Source organism: Ursus americanus, chromosome 3, assembly GCF_024610735.1.
Source record: "Ursus americanus isolate L20-20 chromosome 3, mUrsAme1.1.p, whole genome shotgun sequence".
Taxonomy (NCBI): domain Eukaryota; kingdom Metazoa; phylum Chordata; class Mammalia; order Carnivora; family Ursidae; genus Ursus; species Ursus americanus.
Genome location: NC_142129.1, coordinates 69,287,365 through 69,300,799, shown reverse-complemented (window position 1 = coordinate 69,300,799; position 13,435 = coordinate 69,287,365). Strand labels below are relative to the sequence as shown.

Sequence of the window (13,435 nt, the reverse complement as noted above, 5' to 3'; positions counted from 1 at the left end):
CCTTTCTCTATTCTTTTGAATAAGTCTGGTCAGTGGCTTATCGATCTTATTTATTCTTTCAAAGAACCAGCTTCTAGTTCTGTTGATCTGCTGTACCGTGCTGCTGGTTTCTAATTCATTGATCTCTGCTCTAATCTTGATCAACTGCCTTCTTGTGCATGGGTTAGGTCTGTTCTTCTGTTCCAACTCCAGCTTCTTAAGGTGAGAATATAAAAACTGCATTTTAGATTTTTATATTTTGAGTGAGGCTTGAATGGCTATGTATTTTCCCCTTAGGACTGCCTTTGCAGTGTCCCATAGGTTTTGGACTGATGTGTTTTCGTTCTCATTGGTTTCCATAAATTGCTTAAGTTCTTCTTTAGTTCCCCAGTTTACCCAATCATTCTTAAGCAGGATGGTTCTTAGTTTCCAAGTGTTTGGGTTTCTTCCAAATTTTCCCTTGTGATTGAGTTCCAGTTTCAAAGCGTTGTGGTCTGAGAATATGCAGGGAGCAATCTCAGTCTTTTGGTGTCAGTTGAGACCTGTTTTGCGACCCAGTATATGGTCTATTCTGGAGAAAGTTCCATGTACATTTGAAAAGAATGAGTATTCTGTTGTTCTGGGGTGTAGTGTTCTGTATATATCTATGAGGTCCATCTGGTCCAGTATGTCATTCAAAGCTCTTGTTTCTTTATTGATTTTCTGCTTAGGTGATCTGTCTATTGCTGAGAGCGGAGTGTTGAGGTCCCCTACTATTAACGTATTACTATGTATATGTCTCTTTATTCTGGTTAAGAGTTGTCTTGTGTATCTAGCTGCTCCCCTGTTGGGGTTATAGATATTTATAATTGTTAGATCCTCTTGTTGGATACACCCTTTAAGAATTATATAGTGTCCTTCTGTATCTCTAACTACAGTCCTTAGCTTAAAATCTAATCCGTCTGATATGAGAATTGCTACCCCAGCTTTCTTTTGAGGTCCGTTGTCATGAACAATTGTTCTCCATCCCTTCACTTTCAGTCTGGATGTATGTTTAGGTTCAAAATGAGTCTCTTGTAGACAGCATATGGATGGTCATGTCTTTTTATCCATCTGCAACCCTGTGGTGTTTATGGGAGCATTTAGGCCAATCACATTGAGAGTGATTATTGAGAGATATGATTTTAATGATGTCATGTTGACTGTGAAGTCTTTGTTTCTATAGATTGTGACTTTCTGTTCTGTATCACTCTTGGGGTCTTTTTACTTTTATAGAACCCCCCCTTAATATTTCTTGTAGGGCTGGCTTGGTGGTCACATATTCTTTCAGTTTCTGCCAGTCTTGGAAGGTCCTTGTCTCTCCATCCATTCTGAATGACAGCCTTGCTGTGTAAAGGATCCTTGGCTGCATGTTCTTCTCACTTAGTGCTCTGAATATGAGTTGCCAGCTTTTTCTGGCTTGCCAGGTCTCTGTACACAGGTCTGACTTTATTCTGATGTTCCTCCCTCTGTACATAAGGATTCTCTTCCCCCTGGCCGCTTTCAAGATTTTTTTCCTTGGATCTAAGATTTGCAAATTGTACTATTATGTGATGTGGTGTAGGTCTGTCCTCATTGATCTTGGGAGGGGTCCTTTCTGACTCTTGGACACGAATGCTTGTTTCCTTTACCAGGTTGGGGAAGTTCTCAGCTACAATTTGTTCAAATATGTCTTCTAGACCTCTCTCTTTTTCCACCCCCTCAGGGATGCTGATGATTCTGACATTGGAATGTTTCATTGAGTCAGTAATCTCCCATATTCTAATTTCTCGAAATTGGAGTTCTTTAAGCTATGTTCCCTCTTTTTCCTTCTTTCCTATCGTCTCATCTTCCAACTCACTAATTCGTTCTTCTGCCTCGTTTACCCTGGCTGTCAGAGCATCCAGTTTAGACCGCATTTGATTCATAGCATTCTTAATTTCTGCCAGATTCACTCTCATTTCCGTCCTTAGAGATTCTATATTCTCATTAATATTTTCGTTAATATTTTTTTCAAGCCTACACATCATCTTGACCATTGTTACTCTGAACTCCATTTCTGACAATTTGGTTATATCCATATCCATTAGTTCTGTGGCACAGGCCACAGTCTCTATTTCTTTTCTTTGTTGGGAGCTCCTCCTCCTTGTCATTCTGATGAGAGGTTGCAGGGATATACAGAGTCCAAATTATTGACCAGGACCCAGGCAGTGTGCACTTGTTTTATAGGGACGTTAGGGATGTGGACTTCTTGATTTTTCAGCCTGCCTTCTGGGGGAGGGGCCTGCCCTGCTGATACTCAGGCAACCCTATTTGGGTAGAGTTGCCCTGTCCCCTGTGGAGGGGGGGATGGGCTCAGAACCAGTTTTGGGGCTTTTGTTCTCTGGCGGCTTTCCCTGGCAGTTTTCTGTGGCTCTTCTGAGAGTCAGAGCAGCAGTGGCTGTATCCTAGCCTCTGTCTCAGTACAGAGAGATCGCAGTCTGCTCTCCACTGAGCTCTCCTGGCTACCCTAACTCTGTTTCTGTCGGTGCTGCTAAAAACCCTGCAGTGTCCGGGGTTGTGCGCCCCACAGCCACTCTCCCAGTCTTCGCTCCCAGCGCCGGCACATGTCTGTCCTTTGTGTTTCTAACACCACCAGCTGCCCCCGGTTCCCGCATGCACTCCCGAGCTCTCTGTTTCAGTGTGGTTCACGCGCACTCTGGAGCGCCGGATTGCAGTCTGGTTGTGCGTGCGCGCGCTCCCAGTTTCAGACTGGTTCACATGCGTGCTCCGGAATTCCCGGTTTCCATCTGGTTTCTCCGAGGCTACTGGTCCGCGAGTCTGGCCCGCTCCCCAGAGCAGGAGGTTCCTGCTTCCCAGCGCCTGAGCACAGTGGCTCCCTCCCCCTTCCGTTTATCTTCCAATATCTGTGCGTGGTTTCACGGCTCCCCGCTTCGTACTTCAATGCTCAGCGCTGGAGATGTTCGTTTGTAGAGACCCAGATGCGTCTTCCTACATCTCAGGCTGATTTCATGGGTGTTCAGGATGGTCTGGTAGATATCCAGCTCGATTCAGGGGACCAGCAGAAAAATGGTCCCCTACTCCTCTGCCATCTTTTTCTCATCTGGATCATTTGGTTCTTGTCCTTTCTTTTATTTATGTAGTGTATCACATTGATTTGTTGATGTTGAACCACTCTTGCAGCCCAGGAATAAATCTCTCTTGGTCATGGTGAACAATACTTTAAAGACTGTTGGATCCTATTGGCTCCTATTTTGGTGATAATTTTGGCATCCATGTTCATCAGGATTATTGGTCTGTAATTCTCCTTTTTGGTGGGGTCTTTGTCTGGTTTTGGGATCAACCTAATGCTGGCCTCATAGAGTTTGGAAATTTTCCTTCCATTTCTTTTTGTTTTTCTTTTTTTAAAAAACAGCTTCAGGAGAATAGGTAATAATTCTTCTTTAAATGTTTGGTAGAATTCCCCTGGGAAGCCATCTGGCCTTGGACTCTTGTTTGTTGGGAGATTTTTGATGACTGCTTCAATTTCCTTGCTGGTTATGGGTCTGTTCATGTTTTCTGTTTCTTCCTGTTTCAGTTGTGGTAGTTTATATGTCCCCAGGAATGCATTCATCTTCTGGATTGCCTAATTTGTTGGCATATATTGCTCATAATGTGTTCTTATAATTGTTTGTATTTCTGCAGTGTTGGTTGTGATCTCTCCTCTTACATTCATGATTTTATTTGGGCCCTTTCTCTTTTCTTTTTGAGAAGACAGACCAGGGATTTCTTAATCTTATTCTTTCAAAGAACAAGCTCCTAAAGTCGTTGATCTGTTCTGTTCTTTTGATTTCTGTATCATTGATTTCTCCTCTAATCTTTATTATTTCTCTTCTCCTGCTGCATTTAGGCTTTATTTGCTGTTCTTTCTCCAGCTCCTTTAGGTGTAAGGTTAGGTTGTGTATGACTTTTTTTGTTTCTTGAGGAAGGCCTGTATTGCTATATACTTCCCTCTTAGGACTGCCTTTGCTTCATCCCAAAGGTTCTGAACAGTTGTGTTTTCATTTTCATTTGTTCCCATATATTTTTTAAAAAATTCTTCTTTAATTTCCGGGTTGACCCATTCATTCTTTAGTAGGATGCTATTTAACCTCCATATATTTGTCTTCCTTCCAAATTTTCTCTTGTGATTGAGTTCAAGTTTTAAAGCATTGTGGTGTGAAAGTGCAGAGAATAATCTCAATCTTTTGGTACCGGTTGAGAACTGATTTGTGACTCAGTATGTGATCTCTTCTGGAGAATGTTCCATGTGCACTCAAGAACAATGTGTAATCTGCTTTAGGAAGAGATACTCTGAATATATCTGTAGAGTCCATCTGGTGCAGTGTGTTATTCAAAGCCCTTGTTTCCTTGTGGATCTTCTGCTTAAATGATCTGTCCATTGCTTTGAGTGGCATATTAAAGTTCCCTACTATTATTGTATTATTTTCAATGCGTTCCTTTAATTTTCCTATTAATTGGTTTATATAATTGGCTGCTCCCAAGTTAGGGGCATAAATATTTGCAGTTGTTAGTTTTTTCTTGTTGGATAGGGCGTTTTCTTATACAGTGTCCTTCATGTCTTATTATTATTATAAAGGATTGCTACTCCAGCTTTCTTTTGATGTCCATTAGCATGATAAATGGTTCACCACCCTCTCACTTTCAATCTGGGGGTGTCTTTGGGTCTAAAATGAATCTCCTGTAGACGGCGTATCTAGGGTCTTTTTTTTTTTTTTCCCCACTCTTATATCCTGTGTCTTTTGATTGGAGCATTTAGTCCATTTACATTCAGAGTAATTATTGAAAGATACGAAGTTAGGACCATTGTATTAACTGTAAAGTCACTGTTTCTATAGATTGTCTCTGTACCTTTCTGGTCTTTGCTGCTTTGGGGCTCTCTCTCCACTCAAAGGATCGATCCCCTTTCATATTTCTTGCAGGGTGGTTTAGGGTTCACGAATTCCTTTAGTTTAGTTTGTTTGTTTGTTTGTTTTTCCGGGAGACTATTTATCTCTCCTTCTATTTTAAATGACAGCCTTGCTAGATAATGTATTCTTGGCTGCATATTTTTCCCATTTAGCATGTTGAATATATCATGCTGGTCCTTTCTGGCCTGCCAGGTCTCTGTGGACAGGTCTGCTGCCAGTGTAATATTTCTACCCTTGTAGGTTACGGATCTCTTGTCCCCAAGCTGCTTTCAGGATTTTCTCTTTGTCTCTGAGATTTGCAAGCTTCACTGTTATATGTTGAGGTGTTGACCTATTTCTATTGATTTTTAAGGGTAGTTCTCTGTGTCTCCTGGACTTGACTGCCTGTTTCCTTCCCCCAGATTAGGGAAGCTCTCAGCTATAATTTGTTCAAATAAACCTTCTGGCCTTTCTCTCTCTCCTCATCTTCTGGGATCCCTATTATTCAAATATCATTTCAATTTATGGTATCACTGATTTTTCAAAGTGTCTTCCTGATCCAGTAGTTGTTTTTCTCTTTTTCTCAGCTTCCTTACTTTCCATCATTTTTGTCTTCTGTCACTGACTCTCTCTTCTGCTTCATTTATCCTAGCTGTTAGAGCCTCCATTTTTGACTGCATCTTAGTAATAGCATTTTAAATTTTGGCCTGATTAGAATGTGGTTCTTTTATTTCTACAGTAAGGGGTTCCCTAGTGTCATCTATGCTTTTTTCAAGACCAACTAGTATCTTTATAATTGTCATTTTAAATTCTAATTCAGACATCTTACTCATATCCATATCGATTAAATCCCTGGCAGAGAGTACTACCTCCTGTTCTTCCTACTAAGTCCACGATAGAGAGTGCTACTTTGTGTGTGTGTGTGGTGAATTTCTCCTTCTAGTCATTGTGTCCAGAAAAGAAAGGAGGAAAATAAAAATAAAACAAAACAAAACAAAACAAAAACAGGAAAAACAGCAGTAACAACAACGGAAGCTTCAGGAAGTGTTTCTGGTATGTGATGTGTGCATTCTGTTGTGTTTTGGCTGCTCTTTCCCACTGGTCCTTCCGCTACAGGGTTCCTCCTTGCTTGTGGTAGGGAAGGTTTGGACCTTTAATTAGATGTGCTTTGATTTCTTTGTCAAGTTAAGGCAGAGAAAGTGAAAACAGAGTTTATTGAACAGTGTATATGACAGGAAGAGAATAGCAGATGGAGCGTCGCGGGGAAGGGAAAGGAGAATGAGACTGTCATTGGGGTTGGGAGTTTATACTGGAAAGGAGTCTAGGGTGCATGTTCCTCTGGGAATCCAGGCTAGCTTCCGACCAAAGGCAGGTGTCAGGTGAACAATAGGTGTTATTCCATAAATTACCGAAGATGGGGCATTGATACCAGTGTCAGCCGAGGTTTGTTTGAAGCTGATATTCTGGAACATGGTTTGGATCCAGATCTTCTTGGATGTCATCAGGTGTTTGGGGCCTTGGACAAAACTCAGAGAAGGATTAACTTTCTTGCTTCCCTCTTGAAGTGGGAACAGGGCTTCTTTGGCGTATTAAGAGGCAAAATATGGAACGTGAATAAAGGGGCCTAGAAGAAAAACAGAGACGGAGCCTTTCTAAGATGGAGTCCCTTCAGCTTTCCTACCTCATCTCCCTGCTCTGGGATTTTTATCCTCCTTATTCTTAAGGGAGTGTTGAAGAGCAAAAATCTCATCTTGAACTTCAAGCTGAAAGGAATGGTAGAGTGTGCCTATCGGGAGGTGTAAAAATCCTGAGCTGATTAAATAAAGGGTGTCTAGCTGTAGGTTGTCTGGCTTGGAGAAGCAAAGGAGGCCTCATCATAAGAATAGGATATTTAGATTCGGAGACCATGCAGCAACAATAGCATCCACAGCAAAGGAAAATTCCTGCTGTAATTACTATTAATATTTTCTAGACGGGTGAACCCAACCAGAGAAACCTTCAAGTGTTACTGCTGTGGGGATGTGGCAGGGTGACCGACAAAGGATTAATAATCCATATTTTAAGAACTTCTTGATCGGAATCCAAATGCCTTCTTGAGCCTCCGGTCTTATAGGATACTGTCTTTCCCAAGGCTATTGTATGTTTGGCTTGAGGGAGATAGTTATGGAGAGACATTTTTAGCCCTTTCAGGGATTTCTATTTCCCATACAGTGGGCTTTATTTTAGTGAGAATGTGGGGAGGGATTTTATCAGTTATAGTATTTTCTCCTCCCAATCGTAAAGCCAAACTGGCTAACATGGCATGTTTTTCATCTTCTCTCAGCTCTAACATTCCCAAATGAAGTGTAGCTTGAGTTCAAAAAGCAAGTTTCTTCCCACCAGGGGGACGGGGCATTCAGGCACCAGGAGGAAACTATGTGAAGGCAAAGGAGAGCCCGGTATGCAAGTTAAAAGGAGGGGAACTGCCTTACTGGTGGCTGCCCATTTACTCCAGTTAGAATACAAGATTGTCGAGACAGAGGCCCACTGTGCTGGGTTGGGACAGTGAGTGGCTCCTGTGTCTAATAAAAACTCAATCTTTTTGGGGTGCCTGGGTGACGTAGTTAGTTAAATGTCCAACTCTTGGTTTCAGCTCCCATAGTAATCTTGGGGTCATGGGATTGAGCCCCGTGTGGGGCTCTGTGCTCGGTGGAGAGTTTGCTTGCGATTCTCTCTACCTCTCCCTCTGCACCCCTCCACTCCCATCTCACTCTCAAATACATAAATAAATCTTTAAAAAAACAAAAACCCTCAATCTTCTTACTGGTCACATCAAGGATTACCCGAGGCTCCTGGAATGATACCTAGAGATGTCCAGAAGGAGCCATAGGAGAGCTCGGGCCCCTTCAGTCCTCAGCCTTTTTGACTACTAATGGCTTAGGGATTGGCCCCCTCTCCCTTCAGAGGTGAGGACAATTCTTTTTCCAGTGGCCATCTTGCTTGCAGAAGGCACATTGATCAGGACCTAGCTCTTTGCAAATGGGGGGAGGGGCTCTAGTCTGGCTTTACCAATCTCTGGCTTCACAATCCTCTGGAGTAGGTATCCCTGGGGTGGCATAGAGCCCATGGCAGCTGCTATAAATTGGGCTTGCCACCTGCTCCGAGTGATTTTTCTCGTCTTCTTTTGCCCCGCCCCTATTATTTTTTTAAGACTTTATTTGAGAGAGCGCGTGTGTGTGAGTGTATGAGCTGGGGGAGGGGCAGAGGGAGAGGGACAAGCAGACTCCCCACCAAGAGTGGGGCTCCATCCCAGGACCCTGGGATGATGACCTGAGCCAAAGTCAGACGTTTAACCAGCTGGGCCACCCAGGTGCCCTGCCCTGTTTCTATTAAATACAGCAAAGGCCGTGTCCAACAGTTGGCTCACAAGAGTCTGAGGCACTGTGGTTGCCTTTTGCAATTTCCTCCTGACATCTGGGGCTGCTTGCACGGTAAAATGCACAGCTAAAAGAGATTGTCCCTCTGGAGAATTAGGGTCGGTATTCGTGTATTTCCTGAGGGCTTCAACCAATCTCCCTTGGAAGAGAGCTGCTGGATTTTCATCCCTCCCTTGAGTTATGTCCCTCACCTTGCATAGTTAGTGGGTTTTACTACACATTACATCATTCCTGCAATTAAAGTTATCCTGCAATTAAAGTTATTCCTGCAATTAAAATTAAAGTTATCATGATTTCTCTCATCTAGATCTTCTTGGCCCCTTTGGTAATTCCGTTGGGGATCCCCCTCTGGGATTCTTTCTCCTCTGATGTGATATATTGCATGTCCCTGATTATGAGCTGCCACCTCATTGGCATACTGCCAGGCAGCATTCAGTATTCTAGCTTTCTCTTCTGCAGTGCAAGAATGGGACAACAACAAAATTTGTAAATTCCCCCAGGTCAAATTGAAGGTCAGAGCTAACCTAGTAAATTCTTCAGAGAATTTGGCTGGGTCCTCAGAAAACTAGCCAAACTTCTCCATACATAAGGATAAATCACTCATGGAGAATGGCATGGGACCCAAATGGTGCCTCTGTCTGCAACCTAAGTGGAAGTTGAGAGGCCTTGGGTTCAGTGGGTTGATAATGAGTGCCTCCGTGAATAACAGCAGGATTTCGGTCCTGGGGCAAAGGTTGATAAAGGTGGGGCACCTCTGAATATGAAGGAGTCGTCATTGGGTCAGAAAGGGGCTCGGGAGGACTGGTCTTTGCATTTGAAGTCTCATTAGACACAGGGACCCTCCTTCTAGGGGGCGGGCCTACAAGGAGGGGGTCATCCAATCTATCAGTTTTTTTTTTTTTTTTTCAATCCTGAAAAAAGAGCTGGGCACATTCTACAATTTTCCTTTCATTTTGGGTCTTGATATAGTGCCACAAAGGCCATTACATATGGTATTTCCTCCCACTTACAAAACAAATCAAGCTGTAAGACAGTGTTATAATTTAAGGACCCTTTCTTACGCCAGACTTCTTGGTCTGTTGATACCGAGGTCAGATTTCATTGCACTACAATATTTTTCTCTTTAAATTGCCCAATTTAAATTGTGCCCAATTCTCTAGGAAGCACCCTAGGGGAGAGTCCTTTGGGATGTGCACAGCCACCCCCATTTAGGACCATACTGCGTTTGTATCTGGACTTGCTAGTCCAGAATAGGGAATCTGGCAAAACAGATATTTACCAAGGCACCTGAGGGGTGCCTGGGTGGTTCAGTCGGTTAAGCGTCCAACTCTTGGTTTCGGCTCAGGTCATATCTCAGGGTTTTGAGATTGAGCCCCGCATTAGGCTCTGCACTCAGCAGAGAATCTGCTTGAGATTCTCTCTTTCCCTCCTCCTTTGCTGCTTCCCCCCCCCACAACATGTTGAATGAATCATGTATAACTCACCAACTTACCACCACCCATGTCCCCCAAGATAGTGGGGGTGTCAGAAAATACTCCTTTAACAAGTCCTTGAGAAATACATTGGTATATTGTTAGGATTGATCTTGGCTATAACAGGAATCCTACTCAGAGAAGTAAACAAGAGGTTTATTTGTCTCCAGCATAAAAAAACGTAGGCGTAGAACATCCAGGGCTGGTATGTCCCTTCAGTGATGCCATCAGGGAAGCCGGCTCCTTGTCTTCTTGCCCTGCCATCAGTCACCTATGGTTTTCACCCTCACATCTCCAAGATGGTTTCTGCATCTCCAGACGCTGTGCCCTCATTTCAGGAAGAAAGCCCATGCCAGGGACTTTTACTTACCTCCGCTCACTGTCTAGAACTGTGTCACATACCGTGCATGGCTGTAATGGACTGAGTATGACTCAGTCGTTCACTTTCCCAGGAGCAGAGGAAGGCAAGGGAGAGTGTTGGCATGGTTGAAGGAGTCTGTCTGCAGACACTGACAATTGATGGGAGACGCAGTTGATAGGGAGACGTTGCAGTAGAAACGGGCTTTCTGATTTCACTGGGGATGAGTGGCTCCCAGCCTAACAGAGGCTGGTGGCTGTGGCTACCATAACCAGCGGACAGTGCATTTGTTAAAAGGATCTGATCTGCAGGGTTCTTTGGTGCCCAACTAATTGTGGGATCCTTTAAGACCAAAAGAGATGGTCAAAGATCCTACTTGATGTTTATAACTTAAAAATCTCCCTGTTAATAAACAAAGGTCTGATGTAAGTCATCACAATGTCGTCATGGCCCCTCAGCCGGTTCTCAGGTCTAGGTCCAACAAAAAGGAAGCCAGGTGTCTAGGGAAAGAGCCCTGAGATAACATCACAAGTACTTGCGATGCGTCTTGCTTCTTCCAAGTCTTCCCCAGAGGACCTGAAGCCACTCACCAGAGCATTCTCCAGGTGTCCTGAGAAGTAACCAGACATTCTGGGGATTATGAGCAACACTGGGTCTGTACTGATGTTAATTCCTGGAGACCCAGAGCTCCACCATGACCTACCCGTCAGAGTGAAGGCAATACTGCTCTACCCGGGGGGGTAGCCCTGACAACCAGTGGAGACAGAAAAATCCTTCAAGGAGGCAGATTTTTTTTGAGCAGCATGTCTCTTCTAGTTTGCCAGGAGGTAGGGATATCTGATATAAAAGTCCATGCAGATCCATAGCGGCTGACAACCAGGTGGTTAGAGACTTACAGAGCAGACTAGAGAACTGGCCAGGAGGAGGCCTGGGAGAAGTGACGGCCAGAGTTCTCGCAATGTGCTCGAAGAGTAGGAATGGGCATGATCCTTGTGAACGTTCAGTTAAAAGTCCTCAGTGCTTTTAATCATCAGGAGCTCTAGATGAGTTTTCTACAGATGTCTATCAGCTTTCACCTCGTACCCCCCCAGTGCTTATTTAGTAGGCTCAAACTAAGTGGCTGTGGTGGCCAGGCTGGGGGGGTGTCTGTATGTCATCTGTAGGACACCGAGGCTGACCCAGCATTCGTCCTGACGCCCCCTCGTCCACAGCAGTGACCAACCACGTGGGTGTGTGTGCAGCTTCCTGGAAGGTTGATTATGTGTGTCCCTCTTCTATCAGAGGAGGCGGTGATTTGTCTTCCCTGAAAGGGACACAGTCTGCTTTGTCCTTCAAATTTCTGCCAGTAGCATCTTTCCAGGACTTACTGACATGCTTTTATGTTGTTATGCTGTCCCACCAGACCCTTGCTTTCTGATCACGAAATTCACCCTGGAGAGTGAGGTGGTGGGCTTCGAGTAGAACTCACTGTAAACACTCACCACCCTGACGCAGCTGGCTTGCTAGGGTGACGGCTCTTCGTGAGGTTGCAAGAGGTACGGTCCGTCTCGTATATGCAGCGTATTGGGGACCACGGCCTCAGCAGAAGCAAGGATCTGGGAGCTAAGGGGTGAGGGGGGCAGTTCTCAGTCAACACATAACTGACCCCAAGTCTTGACCTCCATCCCCTGTGATTCTGGGCTTTGCTGACGAGAGGGAAGCAAAGGAGAAACACAAGAGGAACACAGTGGTGATGCCAGTGGTTTGGGGGGCGTTACCGCGTTGGCTGAGTGAACATTCTTACAGCTACACCACACAGGATGGGAGACGTACGGATGGGACCTGGGGGTAGTACTGAATACAGTAAGAGTTCATGGAAGATTTCTGTGATAAGAGGCCACCAGTGGCTCAGATGGGAATGAAGGTTTAGACCATCCCCCCTAGTAAAGGACTCTAATCCACGGAGGTGCTGGCTGAACTCAAGGAACATGGAGTAAGTAACAGAAGACAAGTCGGAAAGGCCTGCCCCAGCCTCCCGATTAGCTGCCGCCACGGCGCCAGGTGCTGCCTGTACATTTTTCTTTGGTGTTTCATGTGTTTATATACTTCACCTTTCTCCCTTTTTCTCTTCCCTTACGCATTACTAGACCTGGTTTGTGTTGATGGTGGCTGACTTTAGGTTTAGCCATAAATTAAAGAACATCTGGGCAGTGTCGTGATGGAGCAGAGGAGGAATGGACAGCACTCACGGTCCTGGCCTGGGAGCCGCATGGCGTAGAATGGGGGGACGTGATCTCATTGATTTCAATTGTGGTGAAGTCTACACATTCTGTTGGAAGAATAACAGATCACTGGATCAGTGAATAGAACATGATATTTCCAAATGGTCAGAGTTGTTAAGCCCAAGATTTGTCAAATGCAAGGAAGATGCTGCATATGTGAGTTCTAAGCAGTGTGTTTCAGTTCAGATAAGGAAAGAAGTAGCTACACCATTTGGACAGAATTCTTTCACTAATGATTTAATTTAGATTTGTAGGAAATAAGATACAGAATCTATTATAAATATCCCAATTCTGCCATATTAATTTCAAGTAAGCCTGATTATTACATAACCAGAGGTTTACACCAATCTGTGATTTTATAAATTGATTTGTTAAAAAGAATTTTACAGACACCATTTTTACTCTTACAACAGGAACAGACCAGCAAAAACAGAATCAGGAGCATCTTTTATGCTAGAGTTACTTTCTGTCCAGGTCGAAACATTGTTCCACTTTGATTTTTTCTCTTCTTTGGATTTTGAAAGTTTTCATACCTTAAAGAAATGACAGGTAATATTTAACACATGGAAATGCTAAAATTACAAAAGGCAGGTAATTGTTTGCAAACAGGGAAATAAATGGGGGAAAAAGAGACAAGTTAGAAAAGAAAATACACATGGTAGTGACATTAAAAAAGCTGTTTGTTTTAATCAAAGATGCAAATTTTTAAACAAGATTTTTCTCTGAGCACATTGGCCGGGTTGGGAGAGAGGTGACTATGCCCGGTGTTAGCGAGGCTGGGGGCGAACCCGGCCTCTACGTTCACGGTGCTGTGCAGTGTGTCTGGAAGGCAAGAGGCATCCTGCGATGTAACAATTCTACCTCCGCCTTAGCCATGTGCAGACATTGAGCTCCAAGGGTGTTCACTAGCACATGGGTGTAACAGTGAAAACCCGGAAGCAACTTAAAAGTCCAAATATTGGAAATAGTGGCATAGCCATCCTATAAAATGACATTAAGAACAAAGGGACATTTAAAATGTCAA

General features: G+C 43.9%; 2 protein-coding genes across 11 annotated transcripts in view; one reads left to right on the top strand and one right to left on the bottom strand.

Annotated features, from left to right (window-relative positions):
• GATAD1 (GATA zinc finger domain containing 1) overlaps positions 1-13,435 on the top strand; it is a 55,825-nt gene that overhangs the window by 38,197 nt on the left and 4,193 nt on the right. The window lies entirely within an intron of this gene.
• Positions 5,043-13,435, bottom strand: part of PEX1 (peroxisomal biogenesis factor 1) — an 87,432-nt gene continuing 79,039 nt past the window's right edge. The window contains exons 24-25 of one of the 3 annotated variants that reach the window (XR_006778776.2): positions 11,632-12,944; positions 5,047-11,453 (exon numbers count right to left, since the gene is read on the bottom strand). Coding sequence is in view for 2 of the 3 variants with exons in the window: in XM_087861078.1 (XP_087717204.1) it covers positions 12,860-12,944 (85 nt within the window). In the remaining variant the exon portion in view is untranslated. Of the gene's footprint in view, positions 12,945-13,435 lie in introns of all 3 variants that reach the window. The other 2 variants (XM_087861078.1, XM_045793260.2) reach the window with 2 other exon arrangements.